The sequence below is a fragment of the Denticeps clupeoides genome, chromosome 4 (assembly GCF_900700375.1).
Source record: "Denticeps clupeoides chromosome 4, fDenClu1.1, whole genome shotgun sequence".
In the NCBI taxonomy this organism is placed as follows: domain Eukaryota; kingdom Metazoa; phylum Chordata; class Actinopteri; order Clupeiformes; family Denticipitidae; genus Denticeps; species Denticeps clupeoides.
Genome location: NC_041710.1, coordinates 2,589,980 through 2,609,802, shown reverse-complemented (window position 1 = coordinate 2,609,802; position 19,823 = coordinate 2,589,980). Strand labels below are relative to the sequence as shown.

The window sequence follows — 19,823 nt, the reverse complement described above, 5'->3', positions numbered from 1 at the left end:
CACACGGTGTTACTTGTCCCCAGGTCCAAAGCTGTGGAACATTCCAAGGGACTGGTTGAGGATGATAGTCCCTCCTGATATCTCCTGGAACTCTAAAACACTCCACACACAACTGGACTGCAGGAACCTCCATATTCCATATTTCCTGATCTGGATGGTTCTAAAGTCAGGCACTTTTTTATTGGTTTCACACATCTTTACTGTTCTCTGTCTACAACATTGATATATTTTCTGGTTCTGTCGATGTGTTTCATGGACGAAATGAAAGTTCGTGTAAAAGGGACACGGGAATAACCGGGACGAGAAGCCATGAGACGCTGGCCCGTGATTGGTCCGCGCAGGCTGTGGGCGGGGCTCCGTGGGAGCATGCAGTGGTGCAGCGCCAACATCTGCGCGGCGCGCCTGGTCCCGATCTTCTGGGTCGGAGCGGGTTCGGGATGGGACGGGATCGTCTGGCGTGATCCAGCGCGGGGAAAATGAAGACGGCGACGGTAAGAGTTTGGCGGGGAAGTCCCGGGGCGCGCAGGGTCCCCCCCGGAGAACCCCGCTCCTCGGAGACAAAGCAACCGGTCCCCGACCTGTGATGCGGGGACGCCGCGAACACGTTCTTCGTCTGATGTCGTTGCAGCGCCATCGGCTCGCCGTGTTTGGAGCTGTCACCATGTTCACCAGCGTCCTCCTGCTGTACAGCGGCAGCTTCAGCGGCGCGTCCACGGGCTCCGGCGACAAGACAGACGCGCCCGCCAGGACGCACAGAGCCCCGGCGGCCGCCCTGCAGGGCTACAGCAGCATCAGGGACCACAAGGTGAGCAGGGACCATCAGATCTGCTGGACAACTGGGACTTTTCACCAGTTCAGATCAAGTGATGGAGGAGGTGGGATTTTTAATGTGGGCTCCGGGTCTGAAGCCGGTGGGACCATGTTTAGCGGCGGTTTTGACCACTTCATCTCCTCCAGGTCAGATCAAGTGACGGAGGAGGTGTGGGTGTGACCACTAAAAAGTGGGAGTTATAATGTGGGCTCCGGGTCTGAAGCTGGTGGGACCATGTGACGGTGTTTTCATCACTTCATCTCCTCCAGTTCAGATCAGGTTTAATGGGGCTTAATGTGGGCTCCGTGTCTGAAGCCGGTGGGACCATGTCATGGAGGCTTTCACCACTTCATCTCCTCCAGGTCAGATCAAGTGATGGAGGAGGTGGGGGTTGGAACACTAAAAAGTGGGATTTTTAATGTGGGCTCCGTGTCTGAAGCCGGTGGGACCATGTGACGCGGGTTTTCACCACTTCATCTCCTCCAGGTTAGATCAAGTGATGAAGGAGGTGGGGGTGCGACCACTAAAAAGTGTGATTTTTAATGTGGGTTCCTGGTTTGAAGCTGGTGGGACCATGTGACGCGGGTTTTCATCACTTCATCTCCTCCAGGTCAGATCAAGTGATGAAGGAGGTGGGGATGCGACCACTAAAAAGTGTGATTTTTAATGTGGGTTCCTGGTTTGAAGCTGGTGGGACCATGTGACGCGGGTTTTCATCACTTCATCTCCTCCAGGTCAGATCAAGTGATGAAGGAGGTGGGGATGCGACCACTAAAAAGTGGGATTTTTAATGTGGGTTCCTGGTTTGAAGCTGGTGGGACCATGTGACGCCGGTTTTCACCACTTCATCTCCTCCAGCTCAAATCAAGTGATGGAGGAGGTGGGGGTTGGAACACTAAAAAGTGGGATTTTTAATGTGGGTTCCTGGTCTGAAGTTGGTGGGACCATGTGACGCCGGTTTTCACCACTTCATCTCCTCCAGCTCAAATCAAGTGATGGAGGAGGTGGGGGTTGGAACACTAAAAAGTGGGATTTTTAATGTGGGTTCCTGGTCTGAAGTTGGTGGGACCATGTGACGCCGGTTTTCCTCCAGTTCCACTCCACCTTCACCTGTTCGCAGGTGGCTGGTTTGGTGATTTATGGATGCCGGGTCGGTGAGGATTTCTCTTCTGAGGGGGAGGAGCCTCGCAGCAGATGTGGTTCTGATAAAAACCTCTTTGTGGGAGAAGAGAAGCAGGCTATCCGGGTCATTGAGAGCCGTTAATCTGTTAAATGCATGTTCCGGGCGCCGCATTGTTCTGTGGTGGCCTTGTTGGTGAGGGAGGGATTAGGAGGCATCGGCGGTGGCGGATACCGGATACTGGATACCGGAGCATTTCATCTTTAAATGAAAACGCTCGGCTCTGTCCGCTTCACGCGAAATGCACATGATTTCCTTTCTCTTCATTAAATAGAAGATGGAGATGTTCCATGAACATAGTTCTTCATCCTACAGGCATCAGACGTGATGCAAGGAGCCTGAACAGCGTAAGGTGCTTGCTTAAATTGAACCGGCACCACCCCTCAATGCAAACTTGCATATTACTGCTAAATATTGGATTTAAATTGGCGTCCTGCTGCTCTGCAGGAATCAGCAGGATTTACAGAAATGGAGGAACTAAATTCCCGTTTTGTTGGTGTGAAATTATGTTTTTGTTCAAGCATGAGTTTAAAGGAGGGGAGGAGCCTGTAAAAGGCATGATTGACAGTTTACACGGCCCCTACTTTGTCAGCTTTAATCCAAGTCGACTCTGGTGAACCCGCGTTTCTCCCACTGACCTGGATCAGCTGCCGCTGCAGAATTAATCCTGCTTACAGCGTAAAGCCGTGTTGGAAAATGTCTCATTGTCTGAATTTGAAGAATCCGCCTTTAACTGCAGAGCGGCAGAAGAATAGTGAGTTGTGCTCCAGGATCCTTCCCTGGAAGGAACTCCCACCACGTTCTCCTGCTGAGGAACAGGAGCAGATGCTGCGTCTCCTCAGACTCGTCCTGAAGGCTTCGCTGTCCTTCAGAAGGTCTCAGGCGTGGAGCAGGGAACAGTCCGGACTCTGGTTTCTGCTGGTATCTGCTCTCATGCTGTGTTTTAAGATGTTTCATTAATGAACCATCCTACGTTCTGGGGAACGACCTGCAGGTAAATTTCGTCCGCTACTGAGCAGAGGAGGCGGGTCTACCAACTTTGATCGGGTTTTGTGATGTGGACAGGAGTTGCGTTTCCGACCCGAGGTGGGGCAGTGGTGTCCTAGCGGTTAAGGCCCCGTAATCAGAAGGTTGCCGGTTCGAATCCCGATCTGCCAAGGTGCCACTGAGCAAAGCACCATCCACACATGGCTGCCCACATGGGTTAAATGCAGAGGACAAATTTCACTGTGTCCACCGTGTGCTGTGCTGCTGTGTATCACATGTGACAATCACTTCACTTTGAGGCCATCCAGCAATTAGGGATGCAGGACCGACTCCCTCGACCCTCTGCGTCGCACCCGGTGGAGAGCAGGAATTTCACGCCGCTCCGGCGGCCTGCTGCGGGCTAATCGGCGATTCTTCTCGGCCGGAGCGTTATTCTCCCGTTTAGCGGTGACTGATGGGCCCGCCGCTCGCGCCGAGGAAAGAACGATCAAGCTGTTCTTGGGGTTTTTCGATGGAAATCCTTCTGCCGATAGCGTTCCCCCAGAGATGGTCAGCACGCGGCGCACGCGGCGATTAATTACCTCGCCGCTCTGGAGCGCCTCCAACCGCCTCTTTACTACATCAAGGGTAATAGATCGTAGACGGGACTCGGAATAAAAGGAGCGTAAACACCATTCCGGGAAAGGACGTCCCCGCAGGTCCATTTGTGACGCCAGTCTGGCCGTTGCTGTAAGAGGAAGCTAGAGGAATGACACCCCCGTTACCCACAATCCCCTGCTCAGTAACCAATTCTTGCTCAAACAGCCATCGTCTCCTGCGCATCGCAATTCGTTCTGGATAAAACTCCACGCTGGAAGATAAACACGCCTGAGAGGTCTGGGAAATGGATCGCCCGCCCCGCCCGCCCCGCCCGCCTGCTAAATGTCCGTTAATTACAGTAGAAAATGAGAGGCGGGTCTGTGGGGAATTAGGGCGGGTGTGGACATCCAACAGGTTTCTTTCTCTACACACGTCATGTCACTGTTTGAAAGGGAAGTGAAAGTGAACTGACTGTCATTGTGAGACGCTGCAGCGCAGCACGCGGTGACACGGTGAAACGTGTCCTCTGTATTTAACCGTCACCCATGACAGGCGCCCGGGGAGCAGCGCGTGGGGACGGGACCTCGTGGCACCTTGGCGATTCGGGATTCGAACCGGCAACCTTCTGATTACGAGGCCGCTTCTTTACCCGCTTTAGGCCACCGCCGCCCCTCACCACAGTTTCATGGAAAGAAGCAAATTCTGAAATAATCGCTTTAGGCAAATCAATATTTGATCCATGTCTGATCAAATTGCGCTGCTGATGCTGCGTTGGTTTGGCCTGTAAATCACGGCGCCTCAGCTCCGCTCTTCTCCTTTCACGTCTCGACTGTTCTTCTCTGTTTCTGACAGAAGCCCAGTGGCCTACAAACCTGAAGAGGAAATACCGTCCTCCAGGACTACATTTACATTTACAGCATTTACCAGACGCCCTTCTGTCTCAGCCTCAGGTCACACGGACACTAGCGGCTAAGACTAACAGTGGTTTTGTACAGAACTGTACGTAAAATACCGCATATTAATGACATTCGTTTTATTTTCATTTGCAAATAGTTCTGCATCTTGTTGGTGTTAATTCAATTGTCCGGCTCCAGCGGTGATGAGCGCCGCCTCCGTTTTACAGATGCACTGACGAAGATGATGAAGATGATGAAGCCTCTTCAGCGTCCTGCACAGTTCTGTGTGTCGTGTCGGTAGAATTGAAAAGCTCTTCCAGCGCTGGCCATAACCGCGAGCTGTGACCGTCCCCTGCATGGTCACAGTAGACCTGGGCGGGTGAAGGCGGGACTTGTTCTCACACCGAACCTGAACACCCCACAGGTAGAACGAGAATAACTATCGAGCACGCACCACGTTTCCACTGCTGCCGGGCGGAGCTAGTTAACGCCACAATGTCGTGTCCGCTAGTGCCACAGGCGAATGCAGTCACTGCGGCTGAGCCTGAGAGACGTGACGGGGACTCGTCCGTCAGACCAGTGCTGCTTCTTAATGTTCCCCCCACCATTCTACAGCCTGACAAAAGACGAGCGACGTTATCATCATTATCACCATCATCATCAGATAAAGAGGTGAGAGTCATGTGATGGGCTGCAGGGAGGATGGAGGAGTGGAGCAGCTGCTGCTGTGTTGGTTTGGCCTGTAATTGACTGCAGATAAATCACGGCGCCTCAGCTTCTTTTGTCTCAGCCTCAGGTCAGACTGAGAAATGTCTGTGAACAGAGTGTGAACGTCCTTCATCAGCTGTCACATGACAGTGTCTTATATTGTGACTTGACAAAATGTAGAAGGTTTGCATATTGTCAGATCTTGGTTCATGTTCTCCTGGCTCACGGTCACATTAACTAGTTCCCAAATCAGAACGCTGGAATTAAAGCGCCTGATAACCTGCATGTTGGTGTTGGTAGTGGGCGTGGTCACTAATGTTCACTAATTCACCAGTTCACCCATCAGAACGCTGGAATTAAAGCGCCTGATGACCTGCATGTTGGTGTTGGTAGTGGGCGTGGTCACTAATGTTCACTAATTCACCAGTTCACCCATCAGAACGCTGGAATTAAAGCGCCTGATGACCTGCATGTTGGTGTCGGTAGTGGGCGTGGTCACTAATGTTCACAAATTCACCAGTTCACCCATCAGAACGCTGGAATTAAAGCACCTGATAACCTGCATGTTGGTGTGGGTAGTGGGCGTGGTCACTAATGTTCACTAATTCACCAGTTCCCCCATCAGAACGCTGGAATTAAAGCGCCTGATAACCTGCATGTTGGTGTTGGTAGTGGGCGTGGTCACTAATGTTCACTAATTCACCAGTTCACCCATCAGAACGCTGGTATTAAAGCGCCTGATAACCTGCATGTTGGTGTCGGTAGTGGGCGTGGTCACTAATGTTCACAAATTCACCAGTTCACCAATCAGAACGCTGGTATTAAAGCGGCTGATAACCTGCATGTTGGTGTCGGTAGTGGGCGTGGTCACTAATGTTCACAAATTCACCAGTTCACCAATCAGAACGCTGGAATTAAAGCGCCTGATAACCTGCATGTTGGTGCTGGTAGTGGGCGTGGTCACTAATGTTCACTAATTCACCAGTTCCCCCATCAGAATGCTGGAATTAAAGCGCCGGATAACCTGCATGTTGGTGTCGGTAGTGGGCGTGGTCACTAATGTTCAGTAATTCACCAGTTCACCAATCAGAACGCTGGAATTAAAACGGGAACCTAGCAGTGTGGTGGTGTGGAGAAGTTGGGAAGGTGCTGCTGCATCCTGTATTAGTTGTGGAGGCCGGCTGGAGCCGATTTTGGGATCCAGTGGAGGGAACGTACCAGTGTGGTGGTGTGGGAGAATTTAGGAAGGTGATACTGCATTCTTTATTAGATGTAGAGGCCAGAGGCTCTTGTCTTCGTGCTCATCAGGATTCTTTGATGAAAAGAAATGGTGGCTTGGTGGATTTCATCTGTCTTACAAATAATTTCAGAAGCTTTTGAAAACAAATTCCATGCGGTTTGCTTCATTACCACACTATGTACTTTCTCCATCACCCTCTCCGGTGGTCTTTCTCAAAACACTTTCCATTCTGCTCAGCACCATCCTCAGCTTGTCCCACGATCATTCTCCCTGAAAGGAGCAGCTTATCGCTGCAGAGCATCTCGCTGCTGGGATTGATGCTAATATTTGAGGGGGGGGTCTGGGGAGGTGACTATGATCCCCATCCTCATCGCCCAGAAACGGACTCTCTTCCTTATTCTTCCTTCCTTCACCATAAACCATGAACGCTTCTACAGCTTTGACCTGTGTGATGACCGGGTGTAGATAAAGATGTGCTGACAGGTGGAGCAGACGGAGGAACGGCCGAATCTCCACACGAGCGGATGAACCAGAACTGGAAGTTATTTCCGGATTCTGGGACCTCCGCAACAAGCGCGCGACAGCAGACACGTCCACCGGCGTCTCCGCTCGGGGGCTCTAATTGTCCCTCTGTAGGTCACAGCCGCTTCTTCTCAACCTTGATAATTAAGTGGCGTCTCTTTAGCGCAGCGGAGGCAGGAAAAATAACCGCACAACGTGTAACGTTATTAAAATCTCACAGCAGGCCCCCGAGCCCCAGTTGTCAGCGGAGCGAGTGGCTGGTGGCTGATGGCTTTTCCCGTAATTTCCCCACGCCGGCTCCCTCCCCCCTTCATTAGCGGCTCCTTTTTTCGTGCTCTGATCTTCAGCCTGAAACCAGGTCGTCCCACCAGGGACCCTCATCATCTCTAGACAGCAAAACTCCTCGGTTCCGTTGGTTCCAGGTTCTGGTTTCTCCGGCGGGCCTGATTACATCATTTTTGACCTCGTCCTTGGTGTTGCCGGCTTTTTAAAACCTCTTGTTGGTGGGAATAATGAAACGGGGCGGATTCGGCTGCTTGTTGTCTTTCTCGCCGGGTCTTTTGCTCTGCAATTTGGCGGCAGGCTTATCTGAAGGAGAAGGGGCTGAATGCCGTTTCGTGCCGTGGGAGGAATGATCCTCGGATGCCTGCTGGGCGACATGATTACGGGCTTTCAGTGCTTCTATTACAGCCTATCTCCTCCTTCAGCCTGCCTAGGAGCAGCAAATCCACCGGTCTGCTTCTTCTCAGGTGATTACGGCCTGTTCTGACACCGATTGGTTCCTGAAGAAACGTGAAGTGGGTTTTATTATTATCACATCTGCTTGCACCACAAAATAACAGCAAGTAGGGGAAGCTGAACGTGTCATAATTGTCATGAACTCTGGTGACAGATTGGACCATCAGGTTCCACTGTAGCTGGGTGACAGAATTCCATACGTCTCAACCCTCACAGACTTTGCAGGATGCAGAATGCGAGGGGTCTGTTTTTTTCCTGCTGCTATATAAAGTGAAGTGATTTCCACATGTGATACACAGCAGCACAGCACACGGTGCACACGGTGAAATTTGTCCTCTGCATTTAACCATCACCCTGAGTGAACAGTGGGCAGCCATGACAGGCGCCCGGGGAGCAGTGTGTGGGGACGGTGCTTTGCTCAGTGGCATCTTGGCAGATCGGGATTCTTAACCGCTAGGCCACCACTGGCCCTATAAGATGTAGAACGTGTGGAACGTTCACTAGCGTCCAGCCTTGTATTTCTGACCATCGTGTTGTTCTGCTCTCAGGTTCTCAGCGTCCTGATGGATCACCAACGTTGCCTCTGACCCTGGCACTCGTGTGTTTCTGAGATCTAGCGTTTGAAGTGGATTATATGAAGAGCTGTGGTTTGGATCGGAAACTCTGAAAATGATTCACCTTCAGCAGGAAATCAGATGCATTGCAAGTCCTTCTGCTCCAGCGTGAGGAGCACGGTGCTGACAGCTGACAGGTCTGATCGGCCACCTCGTCCTCACCCTGCTCGGCCTCTGGCGACGATGGAATCCGTTACCTGCTGAATCTTGGCTTGTTCTCCCTCCCCCTCCCGGGAGAACCGGAATTCTTTATTCCATCATCGTGCCGAGCGGAGCCGCGCATGCAAATACGCCATAACGGAGCGCGGCCAGGGGAAAAGCGCGCCGCCGCCATTTGTTCTTTATTATTTTCCTCGCAGCACGAGCCATCATCCAGGACAAATTACCGAGATTCTGCTCGGGCTTTTTGCATCTCATTGCTTTAAACAGCGCGGCGGCGCGTCGGTGGAGAGGCGCGCAGATGCAACGCTTCCCTCCATCCCCTCAACACCAGCACGCTCTCCAGCCGTATTAGCGGGCCCTTATCACCGGCAGAATACCAATGTGTTGGTGGGTTTTTTTTTGCGCCGGCGATGATTGGGAATGATTCATGGAAAACAGCCTCGTTTCAGATCTGATTGTGAGAGTAGATGGGAAATGGGGCTTTTGTGGGGGATTTGTTAAACTGCAGGGTGTCCTGGAGGCCCGGACTTGTTCATACACATTTACTGTGGTTTTTTTATGGTTAAGGCAGAATGCTGGTAGTTTAGTGATTTACAAACTTGATGCAACATTGTGCAGGTCCCGCAAAGACTCTACTAGACTCAGTCACGTCCCCGTCGACGGGGTAGAGAACGTGAACAACAAACGGACGGGAATAGGTTGCTGGAACACACATTAACGCAACCAAAGTGCTATAATAGTGCGTTTATTTCTAGTGCAGGCAAGTGAAGCAAACCAACCAAACCAAAGACCAGCGCTAGACAACTAACGGGAGGAACATGACACACACAAAAGGGAGAATTTTTACAAAGCGAGGGAGCGCACAAGGAGTAGGGGACAAAAGGACTACGGCACAGAACAGCGCTCCAGACCACTCCAAAAACTCTCCACGATAACACAATAACATCCTCTCTTCCATGAGCACTACGCCGAGTCCCCAATCACAAGGCTGTACCCTCAAGTACCTTAAAGGGAAACAGACACACACACACACAGTAGAGAACATAAACTACTAAGGCATAAACTACCTATGACTTTCTGAGGTATATGGTACCAAGCCATCAGAAGCAGATCTTTAAAACACTCTACTATACAAATACTGAAAGGACACTGAAATTCCGTTGACCTGGCTACTTTGCCACTAGGGGGCAGTGGTGGCCTAGAGGTTAAGGAAGCGGCCCTGTAATCAGAAGGTTGCTGGTTCGAATCCCGATCCGCCAAGGTGCCACTGAGGTGCCACTGAGCAAAGCACCGTTCCCACACACTGCTCCCTGGGGGCCTGTCATGGTGCCCACTGCTCACTCAGGGTGATGGGATAAATGCAGAGGACAAACTTCACTGTGTGCACCGTGTGCTGTGCTGCTGTGTATCACATGTGGAAATCACTTCACTTTCTTTCAATGTACAGGTGTGTTTTTGGTCATTAGGTGTAAGTTGCGTAGTTCAATGAGTCCTGATTGAAAGATGTGGTCATAGTTTACTTGAAGACATCGGCAGGTTCTCCATTTAAGACCACCTATGTACAGAGATCCATCCTGGCCTTTGAAAGAACCCGTCAAAATCTAGAACCTTTACACTTCACCTGTGATTGGGTTTAATGATGTGGCTGGTGGCCTTCATCATGATTCCAAATGTTCCTGTTAGACACCCATCATCTCGTCACACCTTGGACCGAGGGTGTCTGATCAGGAGATTTTTTTATAATTTTTTTTGTAAATGTGAATTATGCTAGTACATCTGGTTCTAGACTCTGGTTTTCTATTGCCTGCTTTTTTTTCCAGTTTGACATTTTATTCATAATGGTCTTAAAACATATTAATGTAACTGAATCTGAGACAACAAATGGAGATCCATCAGTCCAGCTTTCGCAATTCTGATACCGATACCAATATCTGGTGTTTGTATGTCAGCCGGTGCCGAGTACAAATTTAATTCGAATATTTAATGAGGAGGAGATGGTATTAAATACAGCGACTTGTATATAAATATTGTTTTCTTTACTTGTATGAGGTGCTTTATTTACCTGGTCGAGTTTTGATGACTGCTGTCTTGATCAAACAAATAAATACTTGAATAATAATCTGGGATTATTTTGGTTCTTGTCTATTAACGAGGAGAGATACGTCGATCGAGCCGCACTAAGAGCCTTCCTCTAGTTAAGAATGCTCTCCTTCCACGCTATTCGGAATACATTCAATTTACTTCGACGCCATTTACGTTATAATTTCCGAGCGTATGTGATCACTAAACCAAGGTATTCAATTTTTATCTCTTACTATGTTCCTTTTGAGGGGAGCTCAACATTATCTAACTTTCTATGCAGTGTTAATTCCAGACATTTGGTTGCTTGGTCGAGTTCAGAGGGGTCTGTCAGTGAGTAGATCAGCATTGATAAATCTGGTAGGATATTAACAAACCTCTGTGCATATAAATAAGATTTAGTGGAATGAACTTATGATTTTTATTTTGCAAGACTACATGGGTATGTTGGTATAGAGAATCTCAAAAGAGTTAAATCCATGTCCGGGTTTATGAGTAATACCAAGGTTATCATTGTAAATTACTGCGACGCCGCCTCCTCTTCCAGTTAAGCGAGGTTGGTGTACATCGCTGTATCCAGGAGGACTGGACTCGTTCAATGCTACATATTCGGGTTTTTGTTTTAACCAAGTTCAGGTCAGGCACAGTACATCAAACCCCTGATCTGTACTAATTTCACTAACAATGAGCGTGTTAACATTTAACAGAACTCACTGCTAACTTTACTGGGCTCATGGGAGGGATGTTCAAATGTTCTATACTTGCAGATCTGCACAATAAAAATTCTACGTTCACGGCTACTTGCCAATGTTCTAAAAAGTTTATGATATAACTTCCTGATGCAGCGCTTTTGCTATGGACATATGTTACAGTGAGTTTAAATTTAAAGATCAAATTATACATCGCAATATATACATCTACCGTCTATGGTTCAATTAATATTGCAATATGAATTTCACGCCATATCGCACAGCCCTAGCTGTGCCATTTACGGCATTTGCCAGACGCCCTTGTCCAGAGCAACTTACAATCAGTAGTTACAGGGACAGTCCCCCCCTGGACACTAAGGGTTAAATGTCTTGTTCAGGGACACGATCGTAGTAAGTGGGATTTGAATCTGGGTCTTCTGGTTCATACCCACTAGGCTGCTACCACCACAATTCCACCAACCTGCTGCGTCCACACGATATTTAATATGTAAGGGTGCTAGTAGCCTAGTGGGTAACACACTCGCCTATGAACCAGAAGACCCGGGTTCGAATCCCCGTCTGATAAATGCTGTAAATGTAAATGTAGAAAACAGAAAATAACTTAACACATTAGATCCATTTCATAGATCGGCAGACTCTCACCAGTTGATATTACTCCTATGGATTGGTGCATCCCTATTCATCCTGCACATGAGTTCATCTTGTTAATGTCCCACTAAATCCACGTGAGGCTGCTTTAGATCATGATGGACCAGTTCTGTTTATGGTGAATTGTGATGACATTTCCCTCTCCCGCCTGCAGCCGCTGAAGATGCACTGCAGCAGCTGCTCGCTGGTCACCAGCTCGGGTCACCTGACGGGCAGCGGGCGTGGCCACGAGATCGACAGCTCCGAGTGCGTCATCCGCATGAACGACGCCCCCACCGCCCGCGGCTACGGCCAGGACGTGGGCCGGCGCACCAGCCTGCGGGTCATCGCCCACTCCAGCATGCAGCGCGTCCTGCGCAGCAGCCACGAGCTGCTCAACTCCAGCCAGGACACGGTCTTCATCTTCTGGGGTCCCAGTTCCTACATGCGGCGGGACGGGAAGGGCCTGGTCTACAACAATCTGCGCCTCATGAACCAGGTTCTGCCCAAACTCAAGGTGTACATCATATCCTGGCAGAAGATGCAGCAGTTCGACGAGCTGTTCAAGCGAGAGACGGGAAAAGACAGGTACGTCCCTACAGACACGGGAAAAGACGGGTGCGACCTTCCCTACAGAGACGAGAAAAGCCAGGTACGACCGTCCCTATAGACACAGACAAAGACAGGTACGGCCGTCCCTATAGACACAGACAAAGACAGGTACGGCTGTCCCTACAGAGACGAGAAAAGCCAGGTACGATCGTCCCTATAGACACAGACAAAGACAGGTACGACCGTCCCTATACACACGGACAAAGACAGGTACGACCATCCCTATAGACACAGACAAAGACAGGTACGACCGTCCCTATAGACACAGACAAAGACAGGTACGGCCGTCCCTATAGACACGGACAAAGACAGGTACGACCGTCCCTATAGACACGGACAAAGACAGGTACGACCGTCCCTATAGACACGGACAAAGACAGGTACGACCGTCCCTATAGACACGGACAAAGACAGGTACGACCGTCCCTATAGACACAGACAAAGACACGTACGGCCGTTCCTATAGAGACGAGAAAAGACAGGTACGTCCGTCCCTATAGACACAGACAAAGACAGGTACGACCGTCCCTATAGACACGGACAAAGACAGGTACGACCGTCCCTATAGACACGGACAAAGACACGTACGGCCGTTCCTATAGAGACGAGAAAAGACAGGTACGTCCGTCCCTACAGACACGGGAAAAGACGGGTGCGACTGTCCCTACAGAGATGAGAAAAGACAGGTACGACCGTCCCTATAGACACGGACAAAGACAGGTACGACCGTCCCTATAGACACGGACAAAGACACGTACGGCCGTTCCTATTGAGACGAGAAAAGACAGGTACGTCCGTCCCTACAGACATGGGAAAAGACGGGTGCGACCTTCCCTACAGAGACGAGAAAAGCCAGGTACGACCGTCCCTATAGACACAGACAAAGACAGGTACAACCGTCCCTATAGACACAGACAAAGACAGGTACGACCGTCCCTCTAGACACAGACAAAGACAAGTACGTCCGTCCCTACAGACATGGGAAAAGACGGGTGCGACCGTCCCTACAGAGACAAGAAAAGCCAGGTACGACCGTCCCTATAGACACGGACAAAGTCAGGTACGACTGTCCCTATAGACACAGACAAAGACAGGTACGGCCGTTCCTATAGAGACGAGAAAAGACAGGTACGACCGTCCCTATAGACACGGACAAAGACAGGTACGACCGTCCCTATAGACACGGACAAAGACAGGTACGGCCGTTCCTATAGAGACGAGAAAAGACAGGTACGTCCGTCCCTACAGACACGGGAAAAGACGGGTGCGACTGTCCCTACAGACACGGCAAAAGACGGGTGCGACTGTCCCTACAGAGACGAGAAAAGACAGGTACGACCATCCCTATAGACACGGACAAAGACAGGTACGGCCGTTCCTATAGAGACGAGAAAAGACAGGTACGGCCGTCCCTACAGAGATGAAAAAAGCCAGGTACGACCGTCCCTATAGACACGGACAAAGACAGGTACGACCGTCCCTATAGACACGGACAAAGACAGGTACGGCCGTTCCTATAGAGACGAGAAAAGACAGGTACGGCCGTCCCTACAGAGATGAAAAAAGCCAGGTACGACCGTCAGACAGGTACGACCGTCCCTATAGACACGGACAAAGACAGGTACGACCGTCCCTATAGACACGGACAAAGACAGGTACGGCCGTTCCTATAGAGACGAGAAAAGACAGGTACGGCCGTCCCTACAGAGATGAAAAAAGCCAGGTACGACCGTCCCTATAGACACAGACAAAGACAGGTACGGTCGTCCCTATAGACACGGACAAAGACAGGTACGGCCATTCCTATAGAGACGAGAAAAGACGGGTACGTCCGTCCCTGCAGACACGGACAAAGACGGGTACGACCGTCCCTATAGACAGGGATAAAGACGGGTACGGCCGTCCCTACAGAGACGAGAAAAGACGGGTACGTCCGTCCCTACAGACACGGACAAAGACAGGTACGGCCATCCATACAGACAAAGACGGGTACGACCGTCCCTACAGACACGGCCAAAGACGGGTACGGCCGTCCCTACAGAGACGGGAAAAGACGGGTACGTCCGTCCCTACAGACACGGACAAAGACGGGTACGGCCGTCACTATAGAGACGGGAAAAGACAAGTACAGCTGTCCTCGAGAGACGAGCCATAACTGAGCCATACCTGTCTTTGCCCGTCTCTCCTGGAGACAGTTTACTGTCTTAACAGCTTCTCTGACGCCGCAGAGATTTTCCGAGTCCTTGTTGTTTAGGCCGAGCTCAACCCAGACTTATTGTCCCCGTATGAACCTGCTGAGATGCGATTTACTCCGACAGTCCAGCTCTACTGTCCATGTCTTTTGAATACAAAACAATAAGTGGAGGAAATCTGATGAATTGCTCGTCACTCTGCTGCTTCTGTTTATTTCACACGTTTTTAATTTAAAACTTGCACTTTATAACCTGCTGCACGTAATTCAAATTCATACAGCGTGCGGCGCTAATGTTTATTAATAATTGACATTTTGCTGGAAGATTAATATTTACATGAACAAATGGGGGAAAATAAAGGTTTTTGTGACTAATATTCCACGCTGTCCAGCTTTAGATAACGAAGGCCTCAGTCCAGCATAAGTTTGAAAATTGAACAGCTTAAGCCGTTTATAAGTATGAAGGTTTATACTGAAGTCCTGGTTTCAGCTCCATCACAGTTGGTGGCCAAGCAGTTAAGGAAGCGGCCCCATAATCAGAAGGTTGCTGGTTCAAATCCCGATCTGCCAGGGTGCCACTGAGGTGCCACTGAGCAAAGCACCGTCCCCACACACTGCTCCCCAGGCGCCTGTCATGGCTGCCCACTGCTCACTCTGGGTGATGGTTAAATGCAGAGGACACATTTCACTGTTTGCACCGTGTCATCACGGTGTCATCACTTCACTTATTCAGCAGCATTCTGTGTTTCTTTGGACATCATGTCATGTAAAGTGGACTGGTATTGGTGGAGACGCCACCATTCACTGCAACTGTCTACTTTTACTTTACTTTCATTATTCTGCATCACCTCAAACAGGATTTTGCTCCAGCACGTAGACGTGTTCTAGTATACAAACGTCTGGATCAGAACGTGTGCAGGCAGCTGAATGTCCTTCCTCGTGGTGCCCACGTGGTGGGTGGGGTGGCACTTGCTGACCATTCTGAGGTTCTGGAGTGCAGAGGGTTCCAAAGACGTTCTGGTTCCGCCTCCGTACCGCTGTAGGATGAGCTGAAACCCTCTGGTAGAACTTGGGAAGGCGTTCCTCCTTGTATTATTCCGTGTTAGATGTGATTCCGGCGGGTTTGTACAGCTCTTGGCCGCTGTTAATCCCCAAAGAAGAGAAAAGAGCGAATAATCCAGCCGGCCCCCTGCGGGTCTTTCTGCTTCGACACGTTTTGTCATTGTACTCGTCTTTAACGTGGCAGCGAGCGTCCTCGCAGCTCAGAGATGTGTGGACTGTGTGGAAGGGGGACAATCGTAATAAAATAAAGGCTTTACTGAGGTCTCCCGAGGTCAGAACCCGTGTCCAGGAACGGGGCTAAATCGGTCCCTGGGATCGATGTGTTATCCTGGTGATGAAGTCAGCATTTTTATATGGAGAACATTTAACGACTGGTCACGTACATTTACTGTACGAACATCAGCATGGCCACCTTCATGTTTCAATGGTAATACAGTATTGTTCAAGATACTACAAGGTAGGAAAGATGGGGAAGGGAGGGAGACGCCTCCACTGAGAGCATCCTTACATCTCCAATTACTCTACAAATCCTGTCGTATTTTTTTTATCGCCCCCTTGTGGTCTCCAGAAGCTGTTGTTCCACACTACAGCAAACAGAAGGATCTTTTTTATTACATGATGCAGCAATGTGACAGGGTGTGAACGGGCTGCTGATGGAGTGTCCGTCTGGCCCATCTGCGTGCAAGATGAATGTGAGATGAACTAGTGCTGGGTTATTAATTTATGAAAAACGAAGGCTGTCTGGGTAATCAGTGTGTTGTTGGTGGATCAATCACGGCCGCCGCTGCTGCCTGTACGCTGTTTGTTCGCTCTAATACCTGATACGTAAATTCATATTACTGGGTGGCAACTTCCAACATTGCATTACATTTACATTTAGAGTCGTCGTCCCCCTGGAGACACTCAGAGTTAAGTGTCTTGCTCAGGGACACGATGGTAGTAAGTGGGATTTGAACCTGGGTCTTCTGGTTCATAGGCGAGTGTGTTACCCACCAGGCTACTACCACCCACCATTGCATCCATGTGTCAGGAAATATGTCTGTATCAGGCCGTCTCCAGGACCTGGTCGGGAACCGGTGGAAATTCAGCTTTAATGGAGGCGAGCTTTGATCTGTCAGCCTCCCACCTTTAATATGCTGTAGAATAATTTCCACATCCTTGCAGCAGGCCATAAAAAAACTAAAAAAAAAAACTGAGAGAACTGAACTGTTGTTCTCTCTCCAGAAGGATCTCCAACTCCTGGCTGAGCACAGGCTGGTTCACCATGACCATCGCTCTGGAGCTCTGCGACCGGATCAACATTTACGGCATGGTGCCACCTGACTTCTGCCCGTGAGTCTCCGGCTCTGCAAATAGCGCCAAACTCATTTAATTTCACACACAAAAAAAACCCCATCATCTCCCATCATTGTTCTCATAATTAAGCAATTAGCAGATCATAATCCGGCACCCTTAATCTGTCTTTATACTGGCCTGATCTGTAAAGTCATTAAAAATGACCAAATTCCAATCTAAACATTAAACAGAGAAAAAAATGGGTAAAATGTAAAGATGAAGTACATATGAAAGATTACATGCACGCATAATGCCCATTATGCCTGCTGCTCAGAGGCTCATTTTTCTGGGTCCACTCTGCGTTGCTCTGACCTTGGTGTGGCTCATCAGCCTCTGAAAGTCAAACTTTCTCCGATTTTCAGAAGGTGAAGTGCTTCACGCAAAGCTTTTCATTTCAAAATGAAGGTCTTTAAACTTCCTCCAGCGCTGCATTTCTAGTCCGGTTTAAAAAGCGGCCTGTTTGGCCGTATTTCAGGGGGAACCTGTCTGAGTGCAAAAATCATCACAAGGTCAGAGCAGTAAAAAAAAAGGTCTTGTCCGATCCGGATGTCAGTTCTGATGAGAAAATGCGGCGCATTTGAAGAATGGCGTCAAAAACCTTCATTCCAGCAGGACAAGTCTACTAAGAATTGTGTTTATTGGCCAAGTACGTCAGCGAGCACATACAAGGAATTAGATTGCGGTCGATGGCGTATCTCAAGCACAACAGTATAAAAATATTCAGATGTTACATACATAAAAATAGAAAAATTACAGATTCCTTTTTTTTGTAAAGATTCTTTTCAGGAATTCAGACATTTGGAATCCTTTTGTCATTGTAGTTAATATAGTAATACTTTCATATACCTTATTTCTGATTCTCATATCAGCAATAATCATCAACGAAAATATTTTTCTTTTTGCTTAATGAATATAGGAAATATATTTCCTTTTTTGAGATGCCTTCTAAGTTATGTAGATTTATGCAAACAAGCCACGCCTCAGAGCCAGTGGTGGCCTAGCGGTTGAGGAAGTGGCCCCGTAATCAGAAGGTCCCATTGATCTCGGTAGCGTCCCCACACACTGATGCCTGGGCACCTGTTATGGTGCCCACTGCTCACCAAGGGTGATGGTTAAATACAGAGCACATGTTTCACCGTGTGCTGTGCTGCAGTGTTTAACAATTTAAATAGCTGTATCTGCTGTGTCTGTAAGTTAAAGTGACATTAGAATTTGCTTTCTCATGCAGGGAGTCCCAGCACCCATCGGTGCCGTATCATTACTACGAGCCGATGGGCCCGGACGAATGCTCCATGTACATTTCCCATGAGCGCGGCCGGCGTGGCAGCCACCATCGCTTCATCACAGAGAAACGCGTCTTCTCCAACTGGGCTCGGACGTTCAACATCCACTTCTACCAGCCCGACTGGAGTCCGCCACCGCTGCCCAGAAACTCTTCAGCCGCAGCGCCTGTACCCGCCGCGCCCTCTGCCCCGCCCACTGCCAAGAGCCAGTGACTCAGGAGACCGCTGGAGACCCGGCGTCTGGGCCATCAGGTCAACAGCAGAGAGACGGGACTCTGCACACTATTCCCATGTCCTCCACTGCTTAAAGTCCTTGGTCCCGCTGGGTCCCGGCTTTCATTCGGAACGTTTCCTCCTGGAATGAAGTGACTTCATTGGAGGCTTCGCCACTGCGTTCTGCTGACGGAACCGGACCTGCGGCGACTGAACTCAGCAGAGCGCAGAAACCGAGATCAAAGCACTGTCTGATCCTCCAGTGATGATTGGTGGCAGCCTGTGGGCGGAGCTCACATCTCAGGATGGGTCCGCGTCCTTTTTTTTTTAAAAAATGCAGTTAATGACGGGCGGCTGGGAATGACTGGCGCCATTTAAACAGGGAATTAAACGAGGAGGAAAGACTCATTAACGTAACAAGTGCAAATTTATTCTGTTTTTCACTCCTGACTGAATAAAAACTCCAGTCGTTGCTCCATTTCACTGTTTTTAAGTGGAAAATGTTCAGAAACTAGAATATGGTAAAAAATATGGTCAGTTATTTAAGCAATCCAACAATACCAAGAAATATAAGAAAATTCTATACGGTTTTTGTTTGAAATTCGGGGAATAAAAATGCTCCTACTCTTTGGGAAGGAATGCTTTTAAAGCCATGATTTCCCACAATATTCAGAAATGAACAATATTAATAAAAAAAATTCACTAAGGTCGCAGATTCAAGACCATGAGCGATCAAGGTTCCGTCCCCACACACAAAAAATGTCATAAAAATACCAAGTTTTGTGCTCACACACACATAAGATTCCACACAATGGTGGATAAAATATAAAAGTGAGATAAAAACCTGCAACCTTGCACTTGTGGACGATTATCCACCTCCACTCGCTGGGTTCTATCATGCTTCATATTGTATATCCTCAGCAGCAAATTGGGAGGAGTCTAGAAAGTGAGATTTTGGGGGCAGGCTTTCCACATATTATTAAAATATTACATACAGAATGACAGAATTGCGAAAAGTATCTTCATTTATATACAAAGTGATTGTTCAGAAGAGTTAAAGCTTTAGGTTTTTGAATAAAATTAAAATCCTCTTTTTGAGATGCACTATCATACTAATTAATACGCTGTAATTCTATTGGATGGCACTTTTTTAGAGAGCAGCTGGTGACGTGTCCATCTGTAGAAGCTGCAAAGTTCAAGGATTATAAGGACGAGTATCTGGCGAGTTTGTGTAATAATAGGATGTTACTGCACGGTTGCTAGGAAACCAGTTT

At 48.9% G+C, this 19,823-nt stretch overlaps 1 protein-coding gene across 1 annotated transcript; it reads left to right on the top strand.

Moving 5' to 3' along the window:
• Positions 1–366: 366 nt before the first annotated feature.
• LOC114788930 (alpha-N-acetylgalactosaminide alpha-2,6-sialyltransferase 5-like) lies at positions 367–18,885 on the top strand. The gene is made up of 5 exons (XM_028977889.1): positions 367–491; positions 629–805; positions 12,029–12,441; positions 16,943–17,050; positions 18,282–18,885. Exons 1-5 carry the CDS (start codon positions 477–479, stop codon positions 18,547–18,549), a joined length of 981 nt encoding a protein of 326 aa, XP_028833722.1. The 5' UTR covers positions 367–476; the 3' UTR covers positions 18,550–18,885.
• Positions 18,886–19,823: the final 938 nt, after the last annotated feature.